The sequence below is a fragment of the Vigna unguiculata genome, chromosome 3 (genome assembly GCF_004118075.2).
Source record: "Vigna unguiculata cultivar IT97K-499-35 chromosome 3, ASM411807v1, whole genome shotgun sequence".
Classification (NCBI taxonomy): Eukaryota; Viridiplantae; Streptophyta; class Magnoliopsida; order Fabales; family Fabaceae; genus Vigna; species Vigna unguiculata.
Window position 1 is genome coordinate 38,810,848 of NC_040281.1, and position 23,242 is coordinate 38,834,089.

General features: G+C 29.6%; 3 protein-coding genes across 3 annotated transcripts; 2 read left to right on the forward strand and 1 right to left on the reverse strand.

The window, feature by feature from the left end:
* Window positions 1-581: 581 nt before the first annotated feature.
* On the forward strand, window positions 582-7,886 carry LOC114178910 (AP-1 complex subunit mu-2-like). The gene is made up of 11 exons (XM_028065057.1): window positions 582-964; window positions 1,193-1,339; window positions 1,435-1,497; window positions 1,591-1,767; window positions 1,840-1,943; window positions 4,633-4,740; window positions 4,876-4,972; window positions 5,095-5,192; window positions 5,364-5,505; window positions 5,963-6,085; window positions 7,355-7,886. Exons 1-11 carry the CDS (start codon window positions 836-838, stop codon window positions 7,451-7,453), a joined length of 1,287 nt encoding a protein of 428 aa, XP_027920858.1. The 5' UTR covers window positions 582-835; the 3' UTR covers window positions 7,454-7,886.
* A 1,593-nt stretch (window positions 7,887-9,479) lies between these two features.
* Window positions 9,480-12,259, forward strand: LOC114178964 (pentatricopeptide repeat-containing protein At1g60770). The gene is made up of 2 exons (XM_028065120.1): window positions 9,480-9,850; window positions 10,843-12,259. The coding sequence occupies exons 1-2, from the start codon at window positions 9,623-9,625 to the stop codon at window positions 12,085-12,087; spliced, it is 1,473 nt and encodes a 490-aa protein (XP_027920921.1). The 5' UTR covers window positions 9,480-9,622; the 3' UTR covers window positions 12,088-12,259.
* A 3,928-nt stretch (window positions 12,260-16,187) lies between these two features.
* Window positions 16,188-19,158, reverse strand: LOC114179583. Its single transcript, XM_028065978.1, has 7 exons — window positions 18,635-19,158; window positions 18,456-18,542; window positions 18,156-18,371; window positions 17,547-17,711; window positions 17,412-17,465; window positions 17,138-17,284; window positions 16,188-16,741 (listed from the first exon to the last, which is right to left on the reverse strand). The coding sequence occupies exons 1-7, from the start codon at window positions 18,986-18,988 to the stop codon at window positions 16,367-16,369; spliced, it is 1,398 nt and encodes a 465-aa protein (XP_027921779.1). The 5' UTR covers window positions 18,989-19,158; the 3' UTR covers window positions 16,188-16,366.
* Between the last annotated feature and the right edge of the window lie 4,084 nt (window positions 19,159-23,242).

The following is a 23,242-nucleotide window of genomic DNA, read 5'->3' on the forward strand; positions in this document are numbered from 1 at the left end:
TTTGAATTATTACCAATAAAAATTCCATTTTGAGATATATTTTTCAATATTATGAATTACAATTCAATTTTGTTGAAGCATTTTTAATTACAAGCAATTCAATTTTTAAAAACTAAATATATAGAACAATTTAGTGTAATTTTTTAAATAATTTAATTTTTTACGCCATTTAATTCAATATTAAGTTGATTGAGTTTATTTTTTAATAACTCTAATTAGAGATACTTTCGCTAATGCCAGCATGTTTTAATTTCGTGATTTAAAATTCAAATATTGAAGATGACATTTTGGATATGAAATAAAATGATTTTTATTTTATTTTTTATGAAAAATTTGATTAGAAACTGGATTTGGAAAATTCACACTAAATTAGACTTCAAACTTTTTCACTTTATAAACGTTGGATTTGCTGTTTTTTTTTTCATCTTGTTGAAGATTGTTAATGTTTATAATTTTAGAAAACTTACAATGAACCAAATCTAAAACAAAATTTAATTGGAGGAAAAATAAAAATAAATCACATATTTGATGGACTAAATTGTTATTTAGTCTTACATTTATTTTATTGTTTATTGATAGAACGTCGTCGTCATAGTTCGTAATCGTTTTTGGGTTTCAACCCACCACCACCTTGAATGGAATCCGACATTGCATTGCAGCGATAGGTAGAAGAAACAATATCGAAGGCTCCAATTCCTACACGCAGTGAGCGAAACCCAATGACTCTAGCCATGGTTTAGCTTCTAACATGGCTCGCTGAACCCCTAGCGTTTCTCCCTCTTTGCAACGCTCGTCCGATCCCGATCCCTTTCTGATTCCGATCTGATCCAATCCAATGGCAGGGGCAGTCTCTGCTCTGTTCCTTCTCGACATCAAAGGCCGCGTCCTCATTTGGCGCGACTACCGCGGCGATGTCACCGCCATCGAAGCCGAACGCTTCTTCACCAAACTCATTGAAAAAGAGGTTCGTTCCTTCTTTTCACCAATCTATGATATGATTATTTATTTAACTCAGCACCAAGTAACGTCTCAATTGCATTCTTTTCGTTTCAGCTCCTGTTTTGAACAATTTGTTTCTGCTGTTTCTGGTGCAATTTATAATGTTTTTGTCAAACCTAGGCTGGATTTTATGTTAATAGGAATGGAAAATTTTGATTGTTGTATAGTGAAGTTTGTTTTCAAATTGTTGCAGGGGGATCCGCAGTCTCACGATCCGGTTGTGTTTGATAATGGCGTGACCTACTTGTTTATACAGCATAGCAATATTTTCCTCATGACGGCTACCAGGCAAAACTGCAATGCTGCTAGCCTTCTTTTCTTCCTACATCGAACTGTTGATGTAAGTGTGTTATTTCTAATCACGGTTTTGAATTGAAGGCTTGGTTTTGTCATGGCGATAATGATTGATAGGAATGGTTCGTGTCTTTGAGGCAGGTGTTTAAGCATTATTTTGAAGAATTGGAAGAGGAATCTCTAAGGGATAACTTTGTTGTTGTGGTAAAATGCTAGTGTCCCTTTGAACACCAGTCTCTTTAAGAGCTGAATTAGTCCTTCTGGGCAAAATTTTGATTACGGATATGTCCTTTGCAGTATGAACTACTTGATGAAATAATGGACTTTGGCTACCCCCAATATACTGAGGCAAAGATTCTTAGTGAGTTTATCAAGACGGATGCTTATAAAATGGAAGTTGCACAGAGACCTCCCATGGCTGTGACAAATGCTGTATCCTGGCGCAGTGAAGGAGTGACCTACAAGAAAAATGAGGTGGGCATTAGAGTTTATCTTGACTTATAATTCCATGGTCTAGACTACCAACTAATATTCTTCTTTTTTCAGGTTTTCTTGGATGTGGTGGAGAGTGTTAACATACTTGTCAATAGCAATGGGCAAATAATTAGGTCAGATGTGGTTGGGGCATTGAAGATGAGAACATATCTGAGGTTTGCTTTATACTTTCTTTGAGAACTGGAGTTTCAAACCATTGACATGGGCTATTAGTTAATTGGGTTAACACTAAGTGCTATAGTTCTCATTTTTAAAAACTTCAGGGGAGAGGGTAGGTAGATCAGGAATTCCTTTAACCAGACAAAATGAAAAAAAGTAACTGAAAAGTGCACTCTGTTTTCTCTGAATATCTCAAAAGGAGCTCCCTTAAAACACATACGCATGAACCAACATGTAAGAAAGGAAAGCTATTGGTATGAAAGAAGATTCTGTGGTGAAGAAGTTTCCAGTAGGCAACCTCTTCTAGTAAGTTGTCATCACTGCCAATCTTTCCTGTGATTTTTTGGCAACCTGTTCTAGCAAGTTCCGTTGGACATTTTAACAAGCTTGTAGAGATTTTTTACTGACAATGTTCTAGGCGTGCTGCAACTCCTAACCTTTCCAGCAACTGCTGAAAAATGTTCCACTTGTTATTTTTGGCATACTTCAAGTGCTGGTGAATTTCTTCAGTGAAGTTATCCTCCATTACCTCTATTGTTTGATCTCTTTCATAAATTCTCAGCCATGCCATTCTCCAATTGCCTCCAAGTGCTTAGTTGTCAGCTCCAGCAGTGTGGACGTGTGATTTTAACAAGTGTTTATTGAATTCTCTGATTCTAGCTAATCTCAACATTTTTCTGTTATCTCCTTGAAAGATTTGATGTTTTTCCAGTTTTTGGGGAATTCGGAGAAGTTTTCTATTCTGTTACTTTTAACAATCTATTCATAACTATAATCACTCTAGCCCTTTTGTTGTGCTGTCTCTCCAGCAATGGTCATATTTCCATTGTCTCCACCACTGGATCCCATGTTAATTTATCTATTTTTAAGGGGTTTATTTGTAGCAAGCTAAAAGTTTAGTAAGCTTTTGCTTGAGGGGGATAGTCGTAACATTCACATGTGATGTGTCTCTCACGTGTTAATTGCATTTATTGTTCTTAGAAATTAAAATTAGTGTCTAGGAAGTAGCAGTCCACTTATTATTAGCCTAGGAAACAGTGCTCACTTGTATATGTGGATGTTTTGCATGAAGGATATACTGCTATTCACTTAAGTTATTCCATTCCATTATCTTTTCTTTCCCTCTAAACTCTACAAGCACTACACATTTTCTTATTCTATGCTTTAACAAGGTTCCCTTCAAGAAAGTGCAATAATGAGTAGACATCCCCTGGTTCTCCTAGCTCAATTTGCGTCTTTGCATGCTTCTATTTGCAAGTCCCCATGCTTCTTACAGCCTCTTCCTTGTGACCCTTTTTGTCAAATCAAAATTCTATAAACAGCTACAAACTGTTCTAGTCCTGGTGATTAGGGTAGTTAGGTTTAACATCTTACTGGCTTGTTAGTATTCTTTTCCTAATTATGGAAAACCACTTTTACATACTTTCTATATTATCATGTATGACAGGGTTGAGAAGCTCTCTTTCATACACAAGTTTTGTGTTAAATATTTGTTCCTAGTCTCTGTTTCAAGTTGGAGTTTCTACTGCTTTGCGTTTTCACAACCCAGTCTCCTTTAGCAAATCCAGTTCATATTTTTTGTTGGTTTATGAATATACCTCGTTTAGATGTAGCCAATTCTATGCTCAAAATGTTTCAGTGGACCTTCCTAGTCTTTCCATTGGTGATGCCGTTTGAAGAAATTGGACTGGCCACATGAATATGTATGAGGGGAGAATATTTTATTTGGGACCATTGCCAGGTTGAGTTAGGCCTAAACCATTTTGTAGAGCAAAAATAGAGGAAATACCTGATAGAATAATTCTATCAGCCCAGCAAACTGGCCCCTTCACCTAGTGAGGATTCTCATTGATTCTCTCTCTTTCTCTCTTAATAATTCCATCATCCATCCTTTCTCTCCCTTTATTCTTTACATATTTAACTAAACCCCACATGTCATTTGTCTCACTCCATTGCCAATGCCAACTCAGCATCCATCCCTATTCTTTCTCAAACATTTCCTACGATAGAGATTCTGAAGTTTGGTCCAACCCCACTATTTGGCTCTGATTGGCCCATTTCTTCCACACTGTTCCTATTACAATCATAACAAAAAGTACATTTTCTGCTCATATCATAATCAGTCTTGACTAACTTAAAACAAGGATTGAATCTATATACTAGCATATAATTCATTGTATCTGAGTTACACAATCAAATTCATTGCATCCAAATACTTTTTGAACATGTAGTTGGGGCATCAGTGTACGAAACAAGTAGGATATCAATATTTTTCCTTTCTTTGGAGTATTTGGGCTTCATAGGTGTGATGAATCTGGATGTTCTTCCTTCCTTGTATCCAACATTTATGAAAACTGTTATGAAGTTTTGCTAAAGTCCGAGAAATGCAAATGAAAATCGTATGTTGGAGTATGTTTTCTTTTGTTGATTAGACTTTGAATTGCTTCATTCATTCAGTACTGTTAAAGAATTTTAGGAGCTGGTGCTAACTGTACATGATTAGGTATTAGTTACATTGAACATAGGTTCTACTTGGCTCGTTTTAGAGGCTACTTTAACAGTTGATTGATGTTTGGATTAAGAAGACTGTTCGTTCATTTGGAAGTATCTATTAGTATAATCAAATTATGTGCTTGAGTGTTCATCTAAATCATGGAGATTTAATCCATGGCTTGTACAATGCAGTGGTATGCCTGAGTGTAAACTTGGGTTGAATGATAGAGTATTATTAGAGGCACAAGGTAGAACAACCAAAGGAAAAGCAATTGACTTGGAGGACATCAAATTCCATCAGTATGTATGCTTGATTCTCTTCCTTATATTCACTGATTGGTAACTGAGTGCAAATTTGAATATATATACTTTCTACAAGCATGTCTATGTCTATTCTTGACTAATTCTCAAATTATGTGCTGACAATTGACAAAGGTGTGTGCGCTTGGCCCGATTTGAGAATGACCGAACGATTTCCTTTATCCCTCCTGATGGATCATTTGATTTAATGACATATAGGCTCAGTACACAGGTACATTTTCTCACGACATAAAATAAAATTCTGACTTACGATGACATAGTAAATACATAATTACACTCATACTGGAGAAAGAAGTATTCCAAGTCTGTTGATTCTCTGATCTCTGTTCCCAGGTTAAGCCTTTAATTTGGGTGGAAGCACAAGTTGAAAACCATTCAAAAAGCCGGATTGAGATTATGGTAAAAGCTAGGAGTCAATTTAAGGAACGCAGGTTCTGATATTTTTTCTTTCCCCCTTTTTATCTCTTTCTTTTTAATCTGATTTTTCCTTCATGAAAAATAGAGAACTGCTTACATTAAATTTTGTCTCTGCGCGTTTGCTCTAGATTTATACTATTATATGTATTTACTTCTACAACTACTCAGATAATTGAATTTTTCAGTACTGCCACAAATGTTGAGGTCGAGTTGCCTGTCCCTGCTGATGCAACCAATCCAAATGTTCGAACTTCAATGGGATCTGCATCATATGCACCTGAAAAAGATGCATTAATCTGGAAAATAAGATCATTTCCCGGAGGCAAGGTATTACTTCACTAGGAAGTTCCATTGTACCCACAAATAATGCCCATAGTCTATGATGCACAAATACGATACGTGTATCGAATATGAGCCATATCTGATACGTGTATATTTTGAAAATAATGGAATAATTTATTTTGAAAATAATAGAATAATTTATTTTGAAAATAATAGAATAGTTTATTTTGAAACTAACAGGATAGGACAAATGATATATGTGTATTGAAAAATGTACAAAATTATTTAAAATATGATTGCTATTTTGTGAATCCAAATTAAAATCAAATGTATTAAATGTTGTCAAAATAAAAAATTATAAATTATTGTCATCATGTTACTCTTTTATAGATTAGACACTTCATTATATGTGACACAAATTAAACTATTCATCATAGTCCATAGTTGATGCAACAATTTGATTGAGAGCTAATGGATCTGGTTCTTTTATTTGATATGTCAGGAGTACATGTTAAGGGCAGAGTTTCGTCTTCCCAGTATAGTAGATGAGGAAGCAACCCCCGAGAGAAAAGCTCCCATACGCGTAAAATTTGAGATACCATATTTCACTGTGTCTGGGATTCAGGTATTGCTACGCATACAACACTTTCCATATATTCTGAAAATTACTATTCTTATATGCATCTTTACCTTATTTAAAAATGAATATTTCCTCTATTATATATGTCCTATCCTGAATCACAGTCTTACAGTACTGGATACAACATTGACGAGGATAATCTAACACCCTAAGATCCATAATATAGGATACTGGAACATTGCACACTACTTATATAGGAGACTGAAAAACTAAAATGGAATGAAATACGATCATATTAACGGTCTAATTAATAGTCAATATTTTTATATTGTTACAAGTTTATCTATTTCCTACGATAGTGAGCCTCTCTACAAAAAATTCAGAAACATTATTTTACAATCACTAATTGGTTTCTTTACAAAAGAATTCCAACAAATGAATGTTTTATTAATTCTACTAGTGGGCATGTCCATTCATAGGGTCTTGGCTTAAGTGTTGAGCTGACATTTTTATTGAACGCCTAATCGGAGTGTCTGACATGTATGAGAGTTAGTGTCAGGAGCATGTTCAACACTGTAACACTTAAAAAAAGATAGGTGTCCATGCTTCATCATATAGCTCACACTTTCACTGCCTTTATTTGTCTGTTGGTTTCTCACTTGTCATTTTGATTATTTCTCGATGAGCAACAATTGTATTTAACTCAATGAATCTCCTGAAATTCATTCGTTTTCACGGTTGAATTGATATTCCGGTCACAAAGACTGTTTATAGATAATATTAAATTGTAAAATAACTATTAATTACTATTACTAATGGGAAGAAAGAACTTGACATCAAAAATGGATGAGATAATATTATTCACAATTTTATAATTTTTCTATAATTAATAGTTTTTTCTAGTAGCAATATGAAATGCATGGGACTAGGTAATCTGAACGAAACATCAATATTCACACGACATTATGCGGAAATCGTTGTTAAGTTTATCATATATTTTCTTTGGATTCATATATAAACAAAAAAAGTATGCTTAGTAAATTTAAATACAAACAGATTCCTACTAACTCCACTTTATTTAATGTTATTGTTTCAAAAATAGTTTGTTTACACAATTTTGAAAATGTAATTTTATTTTATTTTATGAAACTTCGAATATTAAATAAACTTAACTAGCATGAATGTGAACGTAAGCCATTTTCCATTATTTTAGAGTCTGGAGATATATCTGTGATTTTTAAATTCAGTAATTTAGGTTATGATTGCTTAATTAATCAAGGAGTTATTCAACCGTGTAAATGTTTTGATTTGTAGGTAAGATATTTGAAGATTATTGAGAAAAGTGGGTATCAGGCTCTTCCATGGGTGAGATACATAACAATGGCTGGAGAGTATGAACTGAGGCTCATTTGAGATTTGTATCTTTGTTTTGAATGATCGTGGATGGAAAAGGGAATCTCAGGTGAAATTAGTTTTTGGCCGACCGCATCAAATTAGAAGTTACTCATTGTCTTGAAAGATGCTGTCAGCAGAAAATGATGAGTTGCTAAGTGTAAGCTAGAAACTCTTATCAAACCCCTTCGGTCAAATCTGTTTTGATAGGGAAAATGGTTGGTTCTCCCTCTTCTTTTTAGGCCTTTTCTGTAATCACAATCTGTCCATCTTTTTCCATCTTCTCCTTGTAATTTCATCTTCTTTTTAAAGAGAATTATAGGGTTTTGTATTACCAAGTAAATTACTTCTATAGACCAATTATAGACAAGGGAAATAATTGTCCCTCGGCTATGTATGAACGATAAATACAAATGCATTTTTTAAATATTTATTTACAAAGTTTTACAGATTAGTTATGTTGTGTGATTTTGTTTCTTTATCATGTTAAGAATGCTGTTATTGGGAGAATTTGTATTATACTGGTACACATTATATGTTTTTGTGTAATAAATCGATTCTCAAACCTACGTGAAATGCATGTTTGAATTAGAAAGCGTAAAAGTTAATGAAATTATATAGTTTGGAGAAAGTCTTATTAACTAAATGAAAAGAAAAAGAAGTAAAATGAATTGATTTTGTCTGAAACTTAAAATTTATTTATTCACAATACCTCTTTTTTTGTTTTTTTATAACTTTTCCAAAGTTGAAGTTAGTAAATTGGTTTACCTAAAAAAATAACCATTCTCTCTATTTCTTTTCCCGTAAGTTTTAATATACAAATTTGTTGAAGTTGAGCCTATAAAACCTTAAAATTTGGTGCCTAAACTCACTGGTAAGCATAGCTCTTACTGCATTTTTCTGGCATACAGTACTAGATATGGTCAATGCATATGTAAATATTTGAAATATGTTAAACCTTATTTTTGTCAGAAAGATATTTGTATCAACTAAGTTTTTGTTTAACTAGTAAACTATTGAGTACTTAAGTATATTTATCGGATTTTTTATTTTACGGTGAATATTGTGGAAAATAATTTATTAAAAGAGATGATGAAATGTATTGATAATCACTATTCTTCAAAAGGAATTGGATTCTAATTATCAGCTAGAAATACCCTAAGTACACAAAAAGAAAGGATGTTGGAAAAAAAAAAACTTCATAACTATATATGCTTTGCTCCTATAATCTTTGTATTAGTTCTTTAGTTTTTTTTAATCAAACCATAACTTTTTTTTTTCTTTTATCTAACTACTAAGTCATCTTATAGCTCTACAAACAATATTTGTAGTGGCAATAGACAATAAATTTATTTTGAATAATTCAGCACCATACCTAGTAAAAATTTGATGAATTATATTTGTAAAATAATTTATATAACAAATTCTATAAATAAAAGAAAGAGAAAGAGAAGCATGACATCAATAAATATTTTAACGGAGAAAGATGAGCACATAATATATTTTTATATGCTATTGTACGAGTAATTACAACTCTAAGAATTATAGATAATAATATTTTAATCCATTTTTGTTTTGACCACTCTAAATCCATGATTCTCTTCATTATTAGATAATTTATTTTGATTTTTTTAATGATGTGATGTTATGATCTAAGAGTGATGAAAATAATGAATTAAAAGTGAGTCAAAAACAGTAGGTCAAAGTATTATTATCCAAAATTTATCCCATCTTATACAATTTTACTTTAACATGTTATTTCTGTCTAAGCTTGAACAGACAATATTTTCTTAGCACAAGAGTTAACTCTTATTCTTAATGTCTTGCACAAGAACCTCTGGAAGAGTCATCGCAATGAAAAAATTGGGAGTATAAGAGTATCATTGAAACTATTATTTGTTAAACTTATTCAAAATTAAAATTATGAATAAGAAATAAGACTCAGCAATTTATGTATATATACATACATTAATAAATTTTAATTAATAATAAAAAGGTTTTAAGACATCTCGACCCATGTTATTGGAAATATGGCCGGAAAGCTCATTCTCAACCATTTTGGGCCTCAAGAGAGCGAGCCCAATATTCTTTTCTTGTTGGTGCGTTGGAGCAGTTAGGGTTTTGGGTTTGGTTTCTCTGAGCGCGAACATTTCCGATCTTTAGAATCAGCGAGTAACAGCAATCTGTGAAATGTCGATGATGCAACGTTACGGACGCAACAAGAGCGTGGTGAAGCGGTCAAAGAAATACTTGGAGGAAGCACTGTACGTGAAGCTCTTCAAAGATGGCGGTTCCCAACTCAGCGTTCGTCAGAGCCTCAACAACTTCATCAAGACCGGAAAGCGTGTTTACAAATGGGAGGTTGGCGACACTCTCAAAAAGCTTCGCGATCGGAAGCTCTATCAACCTGCTCTCAAGGTCACTCGTTCATTTTCATTGTTCGCTTTTTTAGGTTCTAAGTTTAAACTATTTCTACGTAATGTTTTCCTTTAGAAACAGATCATGTAAGCGATTCTACTCATTTAACTTCTATTTCTTCTTGTTAAACTTTTTTGGGGTTGAATGTGAGTTTAGTTACTTTATATACTGAATGGTTCACTATCAGCTTCTTGAAGTGAAATTTGTCTCTCGGTTATGAAAATGTATTTAGTGTAGTATACATCTTACGCGCAAAATAAATCGTATCATTTTGTTATCAAATTTATAAACATAGGTCTGCCACTTTGATTTCGGTGGCAACAAGGTTTTTGTGGCCACATTGGCTGCATTTCACTGTTGTTTCTTGCAACATCAAGGATCACAATCTTAGGAATCACATCATATTTTCAGAAATGGAAAACTAAGAAGAGATTATTTTATTTTGAGGGAAAAGCAGACGTTGTCCTATTTGAAGGGAATGAATATATATTCAGTCCCTGTTTCCCATAGTATGACTTCGGATCTGGTACGTAATGTTGTAGGAATTGTTTTATTGTTGTTGCTATTTAACTTTTAACCAATTGGCATTGGTGTTTGTATAAGCTTGGGATTTTGAATTAATATTGTTTTGTTAGCTTATGTATGTGAATGCACCAAAGGCAGTCATCGGGGTAGTGATGAATTAATGATAGTATGTGCTGTCAACTTATTAACACACTAACACAATACTGATGAACAGATAAATGGGAAATTTTGCATCCTATTTTAAAGAAAAGTAGAGTATACAATTTTCTCAAAAAGAAGAGAAGAACTTGATATTTATCTTTTTTATTAGTTCTTTGAAATTTGAGTGATGAATTGTCTTGTGTGATTATGTTTTCTTTGTGCAAGTTGGGAATAAAACTATGCTAGCTCTAAATCTTGAGTTATTGTTGTTAGCAGACTATAATTTTTCATAACTTTTATTCATGGGGAAATACATTTTGTTACAGCTATCGGAAACCATGGCTAAGAGGAACATGATCAAGACAGTCAGTGACCATGCTATACATCTCGACCTGCTTGCCAAGGCTCGAGGAATTACCACTGCTGAAAATTATTTTGTTAATCTCCCAGAATCTTCTAAGAATCATCTATGTTATGGAGCCCTTCTGAATTGTTACTGCAAGGAACTGATGACTGAAAAGGCAGAAGGTCTTATGGAAAAGATGAAGGAGCTTAGCCTTCCTTTAAGTTCCATGCCTTACAACAGTCTTATGACTCTTTACACAAAAGTAGGGCAACCAGAAAAAATTCCATCCATTATACAAGAAATGAAGGCTAGCAATATCACGCTGGATTCTTACACCTACAATGTCTGGATGAGGGCTCTTGCTGCTGTTAATGATATTTCTGGTGTTGAAAGGGTTCATGATGAGATGAAGAGGGATGGTCAAGTCACTGGAGACTGGACAACATATAGCAACTTAGCATCTATTTTTGTTGATGCTGGCTTTTTAGATAAGGCGGAAGTGGCGCTTAAGGAATTGGAGAAGAGAAACGCTTTCAAAGATCTTTCTGCTTATCAGTTTCTAATTACTTTGTATGGGCGAACTGGTAACTTATGTGAGGTTTATCGGGTCTGGCGATCACTCAGGCTGGCATTTCCTAAAACTGCAAACATAAGCTATTTGAATATGATTCAGGTGTTGGTTAACTTGAAAGATCTACCAGGAGCAGAAAAATGTTTCCGGGAGTGGCAATCTGGCTGTCCTAAGTATGATATTCGAGTTGCAAATGTTCTGATTGGAGCATATGCAAAATTGGATATGCTGGAGAAGGCTGAAGAGCTCAAGGAGCGCGCTCGGAGGAGGGGTGCCAAGCCTAATGCAAAATCCTGGGAAATCTTTTTGGATTACCATTTGCAGAAGGGTGACTTTAAGTTGGCAGTGGATTGTCTAGACAAAGCAATATCAATTGGTAGAGGGAATGGTGAGAAGTGGATTCCATCGTCAAAGGTCATGGATGTCATGATGGGGCATTTTGAACAAGAAAAGGATGTTGACGGTGCAGAAGAATTTCTAGAGATTGTGAAGAAATCTGTGGATTCTCTAGGGGTGGAGGTTTTTGAATCCTTGATCAGAACTTATGCAGCTGCTGGTAGGACCAGTTCGGCCATGCAACGGAGGTTGAAGATGGAGAATGTGGAGGTGAGTGAAGACACCCAGAAATTGCTTCAGGCAATATCTGTGGAGTAACTCACGATGCTTTCATTCTTCAAGTTTTGATTGTTGTAAATTTAGATGATGTGGTCATTCTACACATTTTTGCTTCGTTGATAAATTTATACATTTTGGAATGTACGTGCTGTAGAACATTAAGGGCCTCTAATTTGATTATTGAAAAATAAAATACACATCTCATAGTAAATCTTGTTTGATACAGTAAACATTTATTGTGTGCTTGGCGTAGAATAAAAATGTAAGAAATAAAGATAGAATATTTTAAAAGTTGTGTAGGTTATATAGAAAATAAAGAAACGTACGGAGAAAAGTAGAAATAGAGGAATGAGTTCAATTATTATCTAAATTTAAAATAATGAATTTATACGTTTTTTTATATATTTGTTTTACTTTCTTATTTATAGTATAACACGGAACTTTTATCCATAGTTAGATTCCTAAGCATTAAAATAACATGTTGAAAAATATGAATTTGGTGTATTGGTATCAAAATTCTTTAATTGCAATCAATGTGATCCCTTTCCTATGATGCAATATACATTGATTATATGTGAAATTAAGAGTATAATGAAGAAACAATGATCAATATTTCTTAATTTTTTGTTAATTTCCTAATAATATGTGAAATTAAAAGTATAACAAAGAAACAATGATCAATATCTCTTATTTCCTTTGTATTTCTTATTTAGGAAAGATAAGAAATCTAAGCATGGGTGTTGGAGAGCTTTTCAATTTATTTCCATAAACCTTTTAGAATAACTTAAAAAAGATGGATAATGATATTTTAATCTACTTTTTTTGATTTATTTTTAAGTCACCATTGTAATCATCATTAAATTATTACATCACATCACTTTAAAGAATCAAAATATATGATCTAATGATGATTGAAATAATGTGTTAGAAATGAGTCAAAGGAAGTTGGTTAAAGTATTATTATCTTAAGAAGATTACTCTCCAACTTGTATTAGTATGTGAAAATTATATCATTTTAAGGTAATTTAAGCAAAAACTTCCATCAAAGTTTTAGGTCATGTTTGTATGTGTAGATGGATTTAAGGGAGAGTGTGAAGATATATTTGTGTGAATTTAAGTGGATGAATGTGTTTTTTTGAATAGATTTAGAGGTTGAAGTGAGTAGATTTTGAGATAAATTTTATAAGAGTTAGTGAATGATTTGAGTGATTTGATAGATTAAAAAAAGTTTTAATAGATAAATTTTAAAATTACTAACCCCTAATGATAAAAATAAAATTAAATAATTATTAGAAGAGTTAAAAACATTAAAATTTAACAATATTTTAATATATATATATATATATATATTATTATTATTAATTATTATGAATAAATTTAAATAATAATAATTATATATATTAATAATTTTTAACAATATTTTAATTATTTTTAATTATTATACATATTCATATATTTTATTATTATTAATTATTTAAAAAAATATTAATATTAATTATTATTTTATATATAATACTAATTATTAAATATAAATATATTATCATTGATTATTATAAATTATTAAATACATTAAAAAATCAATAATAAAAAAAATATATTATTGAATAAAATAAAAATATTAAATCTTAACAAAAATTTTATTACTATTATTAATTATTATAGACATTTATATAAATTTTAGTTTTATTAAATATTATATACATTATTAAAAATAATAGTTATTATATATATATATATATATATATATATATATATATATATATATATATATATATATATATATATATATATATATATTTCAATAAATGTATCATTAATTACAACATAATTTTTTTAATAACTAAAAAATATAATAATCATTATAAAATAAAATTATTTATTATTATTATTAATTTATTACAATATATATATATATATATATATATATATATATATATATATATATATATATATATATATATATATATATTAGTAACCGGTTACATAATAACAAGTATTATGTGTTATATATATATATATATATATATATATATATATATATATATATATATATATATATATATTTATTTATTTATTAATAATTAATAATATACAATAAATTGCGGTTACTAATATTTATTTATATATTTTATATAATAAATTAATAATAAAAAATAACATATATATATAATAAAATAATAATAATAAATAAATAAATAATTAAAATTATTAAAAATTAATAATATACAATAAAATATTTATTGTAAATAAATTAAATAATAATATATTATGATTGATAATTATATTAGTAGATATATATTTATATAAAATATGTAATATATATATATATATATATATATATATATATATATATTAATTAGTAATAACCTGTTACATAATAACATGTATTATGTATGTTATATTTTATATATATTTATTAATAATTAATAATATACAAAAAATTATATAACCGGTTATTAATATATATTTATATATTTTATATAATAAATTAATAACAATAAATAATATATATGTATAATAAAGTAATAATAATAAATAAATAATTAAAATAATTAATAATTAATAATATACAATTAAATATTTATTGTAAATAAATTAAATAATAGTATATTATGATTAATAATTATATTAGTAGATATTTATTTATATAAAATTTATAGAGAGTATAAATAAAAAATATTTTCTGATATTCTCAAATTTCTACGAAATGAGAGGGATGAATTTTTAAAAATTATTCATAAATCTATCATTTTTTTTTTAAATTATGTAATTCGAACATAAATTCTTTTTAAATCCATCCTCGCATATCGTTGTACTGGATATCTATTGTAGCATTTATTTTTTTACAATTATTGTATAATTTATTAAAAAATATTTTATAACCTATTATGACAATTTTGTTATTAATTGATCCACTAGAAAACGGTGTTTTATTTCGCACACCATTTGACGTTTTATTTCCCACACCATTTGACATGACCTGATACCGTTATTCGTGTTTAAACTATTGGGGAGCCTATGGTAGAAAGAAATTGTAGCTTTCCGTGAATCTAAACACGTTCTGTTTAACTTTTAAAAACTAACATTATCAGGAAACTATAATTTTGTAAATGATTTTAAATCATGCTTTCAACAATAGGAATTTGATCATCTAACTATTCTAATTTAAAATAAATAATTTTTAGAAAATAATCACGTTGATTTTATTAAATAATTTAATATGATAATAAATTAAAATTTTATTAAAAATAACATATTACTTCTTTATTTTTAGAAAATTTATGTGAATATATTTAGAAATATTTTGTACTAGTCAAAGAGATTTTAGTGATTCTTAAAATTTATAAATTCCTATATTCGTGATTTTCAGATATGAAAAAAAAAAGCTCTTGTTTAACCATTATAAGCTAAATTTATGAAAAATAATCAGCCATAACAAATGATATTTTACATAGGTTTATTTTAAATTATTATGATATATTATAATATTATATAGAGGTATGAAAAGAGATTGATATTTCATAGGTCATTTAATACAATTATAATTGGTCTGGCGCATATTTTAAATGAGAAGTAATTTTGTATCTGGTCCAACTTTATGTTAGATCAATATATTATTTTACCCACTTTATAAAAAATAAAATACTAAAAGTAGAATATGTATATTTAAACTTTAAGACATAATAAAATTTAGTTTTTTATATAAATATCAATGAATTAATAGTTTCAATGCATTTTTTTTCCTTTGCTGGTGTTTGTGTTTTGGGATTGGATTTTTTCGTTTCTTAGTGTTTTCTTTTCATTTTTGTAGAGAATGACCCACAATAAATTGCTTGGTCTTAGAAAATAGTACATTTACAACTATTATTGTATAACAATGATTTATAAATCCAAGTATCGATCGAGCACAAATTCAGCTTAACTCAGAATTAAATGAATTTGTTGGATTTAATGCATCCCAACTTTTATAATTTGATCTGTATTATGAAATTTCGAAATATTTATTTTGATGGAATAAATTCTCATAAAAGTATATTATTCTTATTCATTCATTTGAAGTTTAATATTAAAAATAAATTATACGAACTCTCTGCAAATATCATTACGGGCAATAGAAGAAGTATATATAGAAACAAAAAAAGGAAAGTATATATGATAAAGGCAGTATATATGATAAGAACCCTAATGTTTTATGAGAACAAATGAGCAAAGTTGACTGGGAAGAAAACCTATGACCAAAACGAAACCCAGAAATGCGAAAAGGAAAGTAAAGAGAAAGGGTTCATTTCATCTCTCTGCCAATGATTCAATGATTCCCTTAGGGACACTTTACATTTCTTCCAGGTCCACCATAGAAAAAATAATTCCCCCATGCCTTACTAGACCTCTGTTGTAGGTGGTAGCAATTGGGGTGATCTACTAGAACCTTTATATTTGACAAGGGGATCAAGCTGTTGTGCCAATCCACAACTTTCATATTCTTGAAATATGAAGCTTTTCCAAAACCCTCTTCTGCAAAATGCCCACTACCCATTTGAGTGGAAGTGTGACCTGATGACCCTAAATTTACTATTTCTCCACCAAATTGAATCATGCTTGCATGATATCTTAAGTTGCTGAACAACGATGCTGGCCAGTACCCAATAAGGTTATCGGCTCCATATTGAAGCCACCAGTTCCCACTCTTTGGATCCTGCCAAATAAACCAAACCTTATATTTTTCTCACAAACAAAACCTACTCAACACATACACATAATCATTCATAGCAACATCAGAAATCACATGAGAAAATGGTCAAAAGTGTTGAGATCCAATGGTGGACGTCACTCTTCTATCATTAAAATCTAATGAATGCTTTATTTCACAGATGAGACCCATAAACTGATCTTGTGTAAATTATTCATTATCTTACAACATTAACTGTAAATTAAGAATGTGAACTCTTAAATCGTTTAATTTGTGAAAAAAAACTTAACTTTTCTCCTCAACAGTAAAACCTATCTAAAGACAAAAAAAAACTAAAACCTTAAACAATAGGCAAACATCTAGATATCCAAAGTCAATTTAGTAACATGATCAGAATATTACCTTCCAAATGAGTAAGGTAATATCAAATTGGCCACCATTGTATGAAGAAATTGGAGAGATTGCTGCTCCAAGTGCAATTTTTTTGTTGGTTTGAACAAAGCCCGGACAAAGTAAATTGTAACACCCAGTTCTGTGGTACGAATCATTCTGCAAATAATGACAATAATTAGTGGGTTTGAATAAAAATTTTGTTATCAGATATCTTACAATTGAAGAAAAAATAATTATACGTAGTATAGTTTTCCACCTCATTTCCTTGAATAAATTTACTTACCGTCCAATAAATAAAGAATCTAGGTTTCCTGTCCCCAAATATCCTCGGGTAGACCTGTATAGAAAATTACTTGAAATTAGTTGGATTAGTTAAAGTAAATGATTTAAATTTAATACATGGATGATAGCAACATGCCTGCCAACCAGCTTCAACGGTGTTGAGATCACTCCCAAATGAACCAGAAATGACCCACATTTGAGACAAGCTGAATTCAGTTGGGTCATCCACAACGGGTGCCCACACGTTTATGGTAGCCTTTGCTCCGTAGTACTTATTCCCTGTTACATATCCAATTGCATGCTGTGCAGTATGCACCACCCACAAACTTTTGTCAAACCAATTTCAACATACCATAATTAAGCTTCACATAACAATATTAACAATACATAGATATTCTTTATGTTTCTCTTCACAATCCATTATACTTTTAGTTGCTTTTCTAAAAGGACTAGGAGAAGTTCATTATTGTATTCAGTTTCACCGTACGAGGACTCACAAATGATACAATAGAGTGGAATACAATGCTTTAATGTGGTTTAATTTACTTAACTTTCAAAAGGGTACGATAAAAAAAATTAAACATTGAACTTCCATACGCTTGCTTCTATACCAATTACTCTAATATGTTTGTTTGAAAATTATTAGTTTATGCTTACTTCACTTTCTTTGAGAAAAAAATAAGGGAAATATAGAAAAGAATATAAGAGTTTGTGTTGCTTTCTATGATTGCTCTAATTAATATACCTCATGTCCATTGCTGGTGATGTCCATTTTGACACTGTTTAGTGTTTTTTTCATTCCAAATCTACGTACAGAGCTAGCTCTCAAAATATCCTCCTCCCTTGTTCTTCTTATCGGAATTGTCCCTTCCGGACACGATTCACCAGACAAACTCCACAACTGAAAGTTCTCACTCAAATCATCCATTTCGTTATGCCCTCTCGGTCCTTTTGGGGGATCCTACAAAAATTAAGATCACTAAAAATTACCAATTTTTTATGCTAAACTAAAACTATAAAACACACAACAATAAAAAATAAATACCAATGGTTTCTGTCCTTTCAATAAAGGATGATGAAAGGCTGGTTGTTGATGAGACATAACACAGTCTATTATATCTCCATCAGGACTCTGCTCAAAAGAAATACAAAAGTATATCAATTATATAGCATGGTCAAGAAAGAAGCCAAGAGAAGGTGAATAGAACAATAATTTGCACAAACCTGAATTGTCTTAACAGGAGGTTTGTTGATTTGCTGAAGGCGAGCCCTTATGACGTTCAACTTGCGCAACTCTTCCTTTGGCTGAAAAGTGTGATTGGCAACTAGGTGGTTACCAAATTGCGATGAACGAACAGGACAAAGGGTAGATACAACAAGAAGGAAATGTAGAAGGAGAGAAATGATTGGGGAGCGTAAACATAGGGTAAAGGCCATGTTTGGGAAATTTCCTTCACTCGTATGTGTTGACAAATTTGTGTGTGCTTGTCCACATTTATGTTTTCTTGTTCCAGCAACGGAACGAGGTTGTGTTTTTCTGAGTTTTGATTTTGTCCATGAAAACACATTTACCGCCATGTCAAAATAATGTAGGACGAGGACTCTGAGAAAGTTTAGTTACACTCTTTCACTATTTTCGAACAACCTTTTACTCTCTCACTTGTGTGTGTGGTGCTACAAACAACTAAAACTTGATTCTTTTTGGGGTTCGACTTCTGTTCTATTTTGCCCATTCGTTTTGTGCACCTTTCAAGTACTATAATGCACCTTGCACCTTTCAAGTACTATCTGTTTATACATTATAAGAAAATTTCTCTTTTAACAATCAATTTAGTGACATAAAAATTGTTAATTATTATAGTGACAAAAGATTAAATATCAATTTAGATACCAATTTAGCAACCGATTATATATTTTTGGCTTAAATACCTTTTTGGTCCTCATTTTCGTAGTGTTTGTTGTGGATAGTCTTCATTTTGACAGAATGTTTAAAATTGTCCTCATTCTTACCGAATGTTTAAAATGATCCTCATTTTCGCAATTCGTATTTTATTTAGTCCTTTTCTGTAACGCCGTTTAAATCATTAACGGAGCATTGTACAAGTGACACAGTTTGTATTAGAGTGTGTTATGTGTACTGTACAAATGTGGTAATTATATATTTGCGACTAATATCAACATAATCAAACTAATTCATTTCTTCATTTAACAATAATACAAAACAGATTGGATTTACTTTAAAATCATTAATCTGTCTCATTTGTGTCATGATGATGATATCTTTTCATCAACACCACTATTTAAAAAAGTTGCAACTCACGTTATTGGAACCACCACTATGTAAATCAATAAACCAAAAATTAAAACCATTTTATTATTAACACAAAAATAAAAACAGATTGTACCCAAAATTTTCTACCAATATTCTTTGGAATTTTGCCATCCTCAAAGCTGCCATCTCTCCGCAACTACAAATCGGGGTTAATCCATTTCTCGTTGAACCACCAACAGTGCACTAAGTGATACAACACGGTTGCCTCCAACGATTACAACCAGAGGTAAAGGAAGAAGATTGAGACTGTAATATACCTATATAATGGGATTGCAGGAAGAAGAAGATTGCAACAACATCAATTGGGAATGGAGGAACAACATTGCCAAAACTCACCAACTGCCCAAACATTCCTTACCAAAACCCCAACTCACTTATTTAACCCTAAATATCTAATTATCACACATGTACAGTACACCTAACACACCCTGATCCAAACCGTGCCACCTGTACAATACTCCGTTAATGATTTAAACGGCGTTAACACCTGTACAATACTCCGTTAATGATTTAAACGGCGTTATAGAAGATGACCAAATAAAATACGAATTGCGAAGATGAGGATCATTTTAAACATTCGGAAAAAATGAAACCATTTTAAACATTCTGTCAAAATAAAGATCATTCCAACAAACACTACGAAAATGAAGACCAAAAAGATATTTAAGTCTATATTTTTTATTCATAATAGTAATTATTTTAATAATTAATAATTTTTTATTTTGTTAATCACTATAATAACTAACAATTTATTGTCATTAAAATTAATTATTAGTTAAGAGATATCTTCGGGTGAGATAGTATAAGAAATGCTGTTTTCTTTTTCAAATATCATCATTTTTGTTTTTTATGTGTATAAATACAGAACTTTAGTTATTTTCTTAAACGTACGCATTGATTATATATTTTGATGACATATTCATTCCCCAAAAAAAGTAACTATAAAGACTTTCTTTTTCATAATGAGAAAAAGCAAATGTAACTGTTTGTGTGCTTTTTTTAATGAAAATATATACGGATATTGTGGATTGCTTTGACTTTTATAAACCTGCTCAAAGGAACTTGACTGAATGTTGAAAATAATAGTTATTATTATCGTTTAAATCGTTCTCACACTTAATGTTGAAAAGAATAGTTATTGTTACTGTTTAAACCGTTCTCACATTTAACGTTGAGGAGGTTTGAGTTTAAAAGTTAATGGATTGATCTTTGAAGTCTTCTATTGACAATCTTTATTATAATATTATATAACCATATCCCTGAAAAAAACTCTTTAATAATAATTAATTTTAGTCACAAAAAATTACTATGATTATTATAATAATTAATTTAGATACTAATTCATAAAATAAAAAATCATTGGTTACTAAAATAATCATTTATGAATAAAAAATTATAATTGATTGCTAAAATAGTCAGTAATTAATTAAAAACTAATTTAGAAACTAATTCTTTTGGTAATTAAAATCTTGATAGTTAATGTTTACTGACCAATTTATAGACTAATTTTTTTGTAGCTAAAACCTTTGTAGCTAAATTTTAGAGATCAACTGTAATTTTTTATTCATAATAGTGACTATTTTAATAACCAATAATTTGTTATTTTATAAATTGGTATATAAATTTGTCATTATAGTGGACAACAATTTTCAGTCACTAAAATTGATTATTAATGAAATATTTTCTTGTATTGCATCACTATATGTTAGAAGTCCCACATCGACTACATATAAGATAATTTCATAGTATATAAGTGGAGTGCAAAACTTATCTTACAAGTTGATTTTGTTAATAATCAATTTTAGTGACTGAAAATTGTTGTCCACTATAATGACAAATTTATATACTCTTACAACTGGAGTGCAAAACTTATCTTACAAGTTAAACTTAAAACACACCTCTTAACATGGTATCAGAGTCAACTTAAGCAATGTTTTATTTTTATTCTATATTCTTATTATAATCCTCTTATATATTTGCGAAATTACATGTGCATGGTGGCTATCCACATTTTTAATTAGTCTTGTAATATTTCTATTAGAAAAAAAAAACGAGATATTAGATTGATATTTCGCTAGTTTGTTTAAGGTGAAATGTAGAAAAGTTTCTATAAACATTATTTGAGTTAAAAGATTTTTTCTACGTAGAATATGCATTACTTCCTTTCATGGATTTTATTCTTAAAAATAAAACAAAATAAATATATTTATATGTAAGTGATGCATATCTAATGGTTTGTTTGAAACAATTCGTTTTATATATATAAATATATAACATGATATTTTCTTTTGTATTCACATTTTAATATTTCAGACTTAATTATTATTTTTAAAATAATTATTTTATACATAATTTATTCTTAATCATTATTTTAATTTTTTTTGTCTTTAATCATTATTTTGAAAATTTCTTTTATATACATATCTTATTTTTCAAATTTTACATTTAACAAACTATTTTAAAAATTAGTTATATATTTCTTATTCATTTTAACTCAATTTTTTTTTCAGAAATTAAGAAAATGCAAATACAAATGCGTGATAACATCTGTATTTTTGCTAATATATATATATATATATATATATATATATATATATATATATATATATATATATATATATATATATATATATATATATATATATATATAATCGCTCTACATAGAATTCTGTTAACAAATGCTAAACAAGAAAAAAATAGAAGAAATGATAGCAAAAATGTACTATTAAAAGAAAAATTCATATGGATGACTTTCAACGTACATGAGTTTACTGTGAAGAAGAATTTCGACGTACAGATTCGTGTACCTAAATTAACCACTAAGGTAAATATATATATATATATATATATATATATATATATATATATATATATATATATATATATATATATTTGTGCCACTTGTCAGAAATTCCTATTTCTCAACTCAACACTAAGATGGTTGAAAATATTTATGAGATGTCTATAGGTTAATCAACACTAGATTCTACAAGTAAATTTGACATTACATTTAACTCATTATTACAGATTTTGGCAGCTGTATCGAATCACAAAATATTAATATTAAACTGAAGTTAAAAAAATATATTTATCAATTAAAGGTGAAAATGTAAATGCACTATGTTGCTTCAAAAACAAAATATAACAAAAAAAAAAAAAAATCAAACTTAAAGTTGAAGTTGTTGGAACAGTTGACAAAACAAATTAAAAGGATTTGATGATTCGATAAAATATAATATGGAAATATTGAGTTTGAGTTTTAAAAAACTACCCCTCATATAAATTATTTAAAATATATGTATATTAGTAAATCTTAATCATATCATTAACTAATAAATTATCAAAATCTTAATGTCATAATTGAGCCTAAACTTAATATGAATCTATTGACAATCACAATAAATCAATTAATACTACACATCAATAGTTTCAAAATACGTAATTAAAATTAACTTATCTAAGTTTGCAGATTTTAGTATATTGAACTCATTTTAGAATAT

Coding starts and splice junctions, on each gene's coding strand:
- LOC114178910 (XM_028065057.1), top strand. CDS start 836: ATGGCAGGGGCAGTCTCTGCTCTGTTCCTTCTCGACATCAAAGGCCGC. Junction 1,498..1,590: donor GGGATAACTTTGTTGTTGTG/GTAAAATGCTAG, acceptor TGTCCTTTGCAG/TATGAACTACTTGATGAAAT. Junction 1,768..1,839: donor TGACCTACAAGAAAAATGAG/GTGGGCATTAGA, acceptor TTCTTTTTTCAG/GTTTTCTTGGATGTGGTGGA.
- LOC114178964 (XM_028065120.1), top strand. CDS start 9,623: ATGTCGATGATGCAACGTTACGGACGCAACAAGAGCGTGGTGAAGCGG. Junction 9,851..10,842: donor TCTATCAACCTGCTCTCAAG/GTCACTCGTTCA, acceptor ATTTTGTTACAG/CTATCGGAAACCATGGCTAA.
- LOC114179583 (XM_028065978.1), bottom strand. CDS start 18,988: ATGGCGGTAAATGTGTTTTCATGGACAAAATCAAAACTCAGAAAAACA. Junction 17,712..18,155: donor TCACCAGCAATGGACATGAG/GTATATTAATTA, acceptor CATACTGCACAG/CATGCAATTGGATATGTAAC. Junction 17,285..17,411: donor GATTCTTTATTTATTGGACG/GTAAGTAAATTT, acceptor CATTATTTGCAG/AATGATTCGTACCACAGAAC.